The 7,531-nt window shown below is 41.7% G+C and overlaps 1 protein-coding gene across 1 annotated transcript in view; it reads right to left on the bottom strand.

Annotated features, from left to right (window-relative positions):
* ireb2 (iron-responsive element binding protein 2) overlaps positions 1-7,531 on the bottom strand; it is a 50,774-nt gene that overhangs the window by 16,892 nt on the left and 26,351 nt on the right. The window contains exons 12-15 of the mRNA XM_043680158.1: positions 2,495-2,630; positions 1,809-1,893; positions 1,165-1,321; positions 942-1,066 (exon numbers count right to left, since the gene is read on the bottom strand). Coding sequence (XP_043536093.1) covers positions 942-1,066; positions 1,165-1,321; positions 1,809-1,893; positions 2,495-2,630 — 503 coding nt within the window. The remainder of the gene's footprint in view (positions 1-941; positions 1,067-1,164; positions 1,322-1,808; positions 1,894-2,494; positions 2,631-7,531) is intronic.

Raw genomic sequence — 7,531 nt, 5'->3', positions numbered from 1 at the left:
CCTTTATTGGTCAGAGTATTGAGTACAGGAGTTGGGAGGTCATGTTGCGGCTGTACAGGACATTGGTTAGGCCACTGTTGGAATATTGCGTGCAATTCTGGCCTCCTTCCTATCGGAAAGACGTTGTGAAATTTGAAAGGGTTCCGAAAAGATTTACAAGGATGTTGCCAGGGTTGGAGGATCTGAGATACAGGGAGAGGCTGAACAGACTGGGGCTGTTTTCCCTGGAGTGTCGGAGGCTGAGGGGTGACCTTATAGAGGTTTACAAAATTATGAGGGGCATGGATAGGATAAATTGACAAAGTCTTTTCCCTGGGATCAGGGAGTCTAGAACTAGAGGGCATGGATTTAGGGTGAGAGGGGAAGATAGAAAAGAGACCTAAGGGGCAACTTTTTCACGCAGAGGGTGGTACGCATCTGGAATGAGCTGCCAGAGGATGTGGGGAAGGCTGGTACAATTGCAACATTTAAGAGGCATTTGGATGGGAATATGAATAGGAAGGGTTTGGAGGGATATGGGCCAGGTACTGGCATTTGGGACTAGATCGGTTTGCGATATCTGGTCAGCATGGACGGGTTGGAGCAAAGGGTCTGTTTCCATGCTGTACATCTCTATGACTCTAGTATTAACATTTACATATTGATAAAGAAAATTTTCCTGAAAGCATTTAACAAATTCTTCACCATCCAAAGCTTTATCCTTTGAGAGGAGACTTGATGGAGACATTAAAAATCATGAGGGGTCTGCTTCCACTTGTGCAAGGATCAAAAATGAGAGGTGTGCACTTAGATTTGGCTCACAATCAGATCATACAGAAATTTATCAAATGAAGAAGCAAGCTCAAGCAGTCGAATGACAGACATCTGCTCCTCATTACTATGTAATCAGGGTCTCTTGGATTTTCACCTGACCCGAATAGTTCAGCCATGATTTGACCAACCTCTACTTTTACTCTCAGTTCTCGAAACATGGATGGGATCACTTCTTGTTCCTCGACCTGATGGATCTCTTCCCTGCTGGGCCAAATATCACGCAGGTAGATTGCCTTCCCTTCAAAGTTTACACCTTGAAAGTAACAGCAAAGTATTAAGCTTATTTTATTCAAATTAACTAAAGACAAAGAACTTAATGGGCAAAGATCCACCAGTTGATCAAACACTCACCTAAAGGTTCCTTTTCAAAGTCAATGTTAACTGTGCCAGCAATGGCATATGCTACAACTAATGGAGGACAGGCGAGGTAGTTGGCTCGAACACAGTCACAGAGACGGCCCTCAAAATTCTTATTTCCAGAAATAACTCCACATGCCACAAGGTCACCCTGTACCACACAGAAAGGGAGCAAGAAAAGGGAGGGAGAGAGAAACTCTGTCAGCAACTGAACAAACTTTCTATCTTCTTGAATATAAACACACCAACAGAGCAGAAAACAATAGAATGGAAAACAGTTTAAACTTTAGAAGTGAGCAGCTTCCGAGAGAGTTTCAGATTTTAAGTAGTATGCAATCCAGATGCAGTAACTGTAATGATGATGTACTTGCACCTTCACAGAGACTCAATGGAACTAGAATAATTAAACTTTTAAAAGTGCTGAAATTTCTTGGGAACTAGTTCCCCAATGCCAGTTCACAAACATTTCCAAATGTTACTAATAATATCGCACATTTTCTCCATACACAATTAAATCATTAAGAAGGTCTTAAGTGACATTTGGAAACTTGATCTTAGTAGATGAATATCATCCACTGTTGTAAAGGCTATTCCCCTTGGGGCAATAACATTTAAACTAAGCAAACATCAGATTTTACCTTTTGGATACCAGCAACAACTGACTCTGGCAAGGGAGCAGTATTCCCAACGCAGGTAGCACAGCCGTAGCCGATAACTTCAAACCTATTTCAAAATAGTAGACAAATGTTGCTTATCCTTTGAAAACACACATTACAATTACCATTGCAGAAGCGTCAGTGATCATCCATCCCAATTAGTGCATAACTGTTTCATCATTGGGATGGTTTATACATATAAGTTGCCAGTACTATATCAATGCCTAGTACAAGTTTTTCAACAAATGATATGTGCATTGCATTTCCACAGATGTGTTATGTACAAACCAAAGAGAAGAATGTTATTCCTCGAATGTGTCCACTTGTGAAAAATGGGGGGGAGGGGTGGAGATTCTGCATTCAACCCTAAACCTTCTTATTCTTGTAGGTTAGCTGCAGCTTAATCGTTCTGTTCTCCCTGCATTAACTTGATTCGAATGTAGTGTTCAGTACTTGTGGCGTTTATAAACACTATTATGTCTCTCTCGCAGAGCAATGAAATGCATGTTTGAAGTTATAAAAGTTACAATGGACCCAAGTACACATTGAGAGAGTGAACTCGAACTACCATGAATAACACAAATAGTTAGCTTCTCCTCACTTTAACACAGGAAATTAATTCAGAATCACCTTTATTTCATTAGCCTTGAGCATTTGAAAGCACCTACCCAAGACTGTGCAGGTAAGGCAGTACACCACTGGCATTCAAGTAATATGTCACCATCCCACTTCCAGGAGACAGGCTGGTCTTGATGTAAGGTTTAACAGACAGGCCTGCCTCAATGGCCTTTTTAGCTAGTAAACCTGGTGGAAACAATTGAACTTTGAATCAGTTTGCATTTTAGGAAGAGGGGACCTAATTTCTATGCTTATAATGTAACCAGAGTGAGGACTGTCAATTACAAGTTTAAAAAAAATTGCATTTATATAACATCTTTTTCATCCACATGATACCTCAGAGAGATTTTTGAATTTAACAAATACTTCTTGAGGCAATCACTGCTGTCAAGTGACTCAGAAGGTGGGAATCAGGGTCACTGAGTAATGTTATGCTAGAGGTGGATGCATTGTCAGCAAAGGAAATCAAAGGTTATGGAGAGGCATGACAACATAGAATTCAAAATACAAACAAATCAGCTATGATCTCGGGCTTGAAGGGCCGCAAGATCAATTTCTCCTCCAAATTCATATGTTCATCCAAGACGGTCAGTTTGTGCACAGCAAGCTCCAATAAACAGCAAATCTGGAGTACTGTGCCCAGTCTGCTCACCCTATTATGGGAAGTTAAAAATCACACAGCACCAGGTCACAATCACCTGATGAAGGAGCGTCGCTCCGAAAGCTAGTGTGCTTCCAATTAAACCTGTTGGACTATAACCTGGTGTTTAACTTTGTATACCCCAGTCCAACACCGGCATCTCCAAATGATGTTATGGGAAGCATATTATTAAGCTGGAGAGATTTCGGAAGAGATTTATCAGGATGTTGCCAGAATGGAAGGTTTGAGTTATTAAAAAAAGTCTGGATAGGTTGCAACTTTTCTGCTGGAATGTAAGAGACTGAGAGGTGACTTTATAGAGGTTCATAAAATCATGAGGGGTATAGATAGGGCTAATGGTAGGAGTCTCTTCCATGGGATAGGGGATTTCAAGATGAGGGAGAACATTTTTAAGGTTAGTGGAGAGTTTTAAAAAAGACATGGGGGCAAATTGTTTACAAAGAGGGTGGTTTGCATGTGGAATGAACTTCCTGAGGATGTGGATACAATTGCAACATTTAAAAGACACTTGGATAAGTACATGAATATAAAAAAATTGAGGGATACGTGCCAGGAGCAGGCAGATGGGACTTGTTTTGTTTGGGATTATATTCGGCATGGACTGGGGGGACCAAAGGATCTGATTCCATGCTATATGACTGTATGGCTCCATGAATTGACCAGATAGCCTGATGTAATGATGCTGATTGAGGCATATATATTTACTGAGGCACTGTGAAGATCTCTCCCTCCCATCCCAATGAACCTTTATATAGCTCCTGGAAAACATTTACGAAGGGTGCATCTACTGAAACGTCTGATGAAAGGTTAACTCTGTTGCTCTGTCCAGAGGCTGCCAAACGTCAATGTATCCTGCATTTATTTCAGATTTCCACTATCCAGCATTTCTCTTTAAAGTCTCACCAAAGCAAAGCACCTCTGACAATGCTGTGATACCCCAGTACTGCACAGTACTGCCAGCCTCGATTTTGTATTCAAGCCCCTGGAGTGAGACTTCAACCGGCAACATCTGACTCGGAGGCAAAAGTGCTTATCAAGATTGAATACGCCAACTGGCTACTGACAAGATAATGACTGATTTTGGGATTTATGCACAAGGACATGCAGATCCCACTGTACTATAAGACCATAAGACAAAGGAGCAGAAATTAGGCCACTCGGTTCATTGAATGGCAGAGCAGACTCAATCATGGCTGATAAATTTCTCAACCCCATTCTCCTGTTTTCTCCTTGCAACCTTTGATTCCCTTGACAATCAAGAACTATCTATCAATGACTTAACCTCCACAGCATTCTGTGGCAATGAATTACAATAGATTCACCACTCTCTGGCTTAAGAAGTTTCTCCTCAACTCTGTTCCAAAGGATCTTCCCTTTATTCTAAGGCTATGCTCTCAGGTCCTAGTCTCTCCTGCTGATGGAAACATCTTCCCAACATCCACTCTGTCCAGATTGTTCTGTATTCCATAAGTTTCAATTAGATTCCCCCTCATCCTTCTACTCCCAGACTTACTTATGTTCTGGATACCTCCCTAGCTATGGAAAAATCAGAACTCTGCATATTCACTTAACCTGTCTGTACACCTTTCCAGACTCTCCGCCTCTTCTTAACAATTTACTTTCCTATCTTGATGTCAACAGCAGATTTAGCGATCACACATTTGGCCCTTTCACCCAACTGTTTTTATTTAGATTGGAAACAGTTAAGGTCCAAGTTCTGATCCCTGTGGCACTCCACCACTCATGGCTTGCCAACCACAAAAAACATTCAGTTATCTCTACTTTCAACCTTTTAATAGAGTCATATTAAGTCAAGTAAGTCTATTACGTGAAAACCTCTACCTTCGCCTCAATCGTGCACGTATTGACCTACTGCTCTGGGCCCCAACCCCTTTGCTACACAATTTTAACACTTATGAGTCACACAGCAAACCTCCCTGCAATGACATTGGTGCTCGAGGATTTTGATTACTTGGTATTACTCCTTGTGCTGCATGCTAGTGAGGCCAGAAAACAGGAGATAACGCAGTTGAATGAATGATTAAAGAGGTGGAGCAGAAAGAAGGGCTTCAAATACCTGGATCATTGGGATCTTTTCCAGGACAGGAGGAACCTATACAATGAAGACAGGTTACATCTAGACTGGAGGGTCATCAAAATCCTTACAGGGAGATTTACTAGTGCCACTCAGGAGAGCTTAAACTAAGTGTGGCAGAGGGGTGGAAACCACAGCAGTAGGTCAGCACGTGCAACGTAGGTATAATTTAAGCCAAGTCTAATAGGAAGAACAACAGGGCCAGGTTAATGAACACAGCAGGATTGGCAGTCTGAAGTGTATTTATTTTAATGCAATGAGTATAACAGGTAAGGAAGATGAGCTCAAGTTCTGGATTAGTCAAAGGAACTACAATGTTGTTACTATTATCGAAAGGAGGGTAGGACTGACCACTCAGCGTTCCAGGATTTGGATGTTTCAGGTGTGATAGAGAGGTGAAAAAGGGTGTGCGAGTTGTATTACTGATTAAGGAGAATGTTGCAGCTGGACTTGGAGAACATCACGGAGGGCTCATCATGCGAGGCTGTATGGGTAGAACGCTGGAATAAAAGTTATATTCACTATGATGGGACGACACTATAGGCATCTAGCAGTCAATGGGAAATACAAGAACAGATATGTAAGCAGATGTAAAAAGCAGGGTTGTTCTAAGGGGTGATTTTAACATCCCCAACATTGACTGGGACTCTCTCAGTACCTGGGTTTAAATGGGACAGAATTTCTTAGATGAATTCAAGAGGGTTTCTTGAAACAGCATGTAGATAGTCAAAACTCAGGAAGGGACCATATTAGACATTGTACTGGGGAATGAGCCTGGCCAGGTGATCAAAGTTTCAGTGGGGGAGCAATTCAGAAACTGTGATCATAATTCAGCATTCTTTAAGATTGTTATCAATAAGGATAAACTGGTCTTTGGTGACAGTTCTAAATGAGGGGTGGAGGCTAAGTACAATAGGTGGGAACGAGAGAAATTAGATTAAGAGGTGGCTGTCTAAAAGTAAATCTTAAAGGCCAGTTGATCAGAGTTCAGGACTGGCATACTCCTGAGAGGATAGATGATAAGGATGGCAAGATTTGGGAACACTGGATGACAAGAAATATTGAAAGTATAGTCAAAAAGAAAAAGTACTTGTAAGGTTTAGGAAACTGAAAACAGACAAGGCCTTTGAAGAACATAAAGGAAGCTGGAAAGGAATTAAACAAGGAATTAGGAGGGCTAAAATGAACCATGAAATGTACTTGACAAGTAGGATTAAGAACAGTCCCAACACATTTTTTACATATATTAGGAGCAAGAGGGTAGCTTGGGAAAGGGTGGGTCCACTCAAGGACGAAGGAGAGAATGTGTGTGTGGAGCTAGAGGAAGTGGATAGATCCTTAATGAGTACATTGCATTAGTATTCAAAGGAAAAGATTAAGGAGGGGTATGCTGATATTCTAGGGCAAGTTGATATTAAGGATGATATTTAAGGTGGTGGTGCTGGATGTTTTGAAAGACAGTGAGGTAGATAAGTCCTCAAGGCCTGATGGAATCTATCCTAAGATACAGCGGGAGACAAGACAAGAGATTGCTGGTATCTTGACAGAGATCTTTGTATCCATTTTAACCAAAGGTGAGGTCACAGAAGACTAGAAATAGTGAAGTTAAAAATCACACAACACCAGGTTATAGTCCAATAGGTTTAATTGGAAGCACACTAGCTTTTGGAGCGACGCTCCTTCATCAGGTGATAGTGGAGGGCTCGATTTATAGCAAAAAATTGGTGTGATGTAACTGAAATTATACATTGAAAAATTGATTGTCTGTTAAGCCTTTCATCTGTTAGAATACAGTGATAATTTCACTTCTTTTATGTGTAAATTAGAAGACCTTTTTTTTTAAAAAGTTGCATTCTCGGGTTAGCTGGTAAGAATGGTGATAGCTAGACAATATGTTGAAGGTGTTAGTCCCCTAGTGGTGTTAGCCACCAAGACCTTCCCCACACCTCCACTATTTGCCTTTAAACAACCGCCAAACCTCAAACAGATCATTGTTCGTAGCAAACTGCCCGGCTCTCGGGACAACTCCATACAACCCTGTCACGGTGGATGCTGCAAAACGTGTCCGATTGTGGACATAGATACCACTATTACGTGTGGGAACACCTCCCACCGTGTACATGGCAGGTACTCATGTGACTCAGCCAACATTGTCTATCTTATACGTTGCAGGCAAGGATCCCCGGAGGCCTGGTATATTGGGGAAACCGAGCAAAGGCTACGACAACGGATGAATGGGCACCGCACAACAATCAACAGACAGGAGGGTTCCCTCCCAGTTGGGGAACACTTCAGTGGTCAGGACATTCAGCCTCGGACCTTCAGGTGACC

Source organism: Chiloscyllium plagiosum, chromosome 40 (assembly GCF_004010195.1).
Source record: "Chiloscyllium plagiosum isolate BGI_BamShark_2017 chromosome 40, ASM401019v2, whole genome shotgun sequence".
NCBI lineage: Eukaryota > Metazoa > Chordata > Chondrichthyes > Orectolobiformes > Hemiscylliidae > Chiloscyllium > Chiloscyllium plagiosum.
Note: the sequence above shows the minus strand (reverse complement) of the source record. Positions and strands in the feature narration are given on the sequence as shown.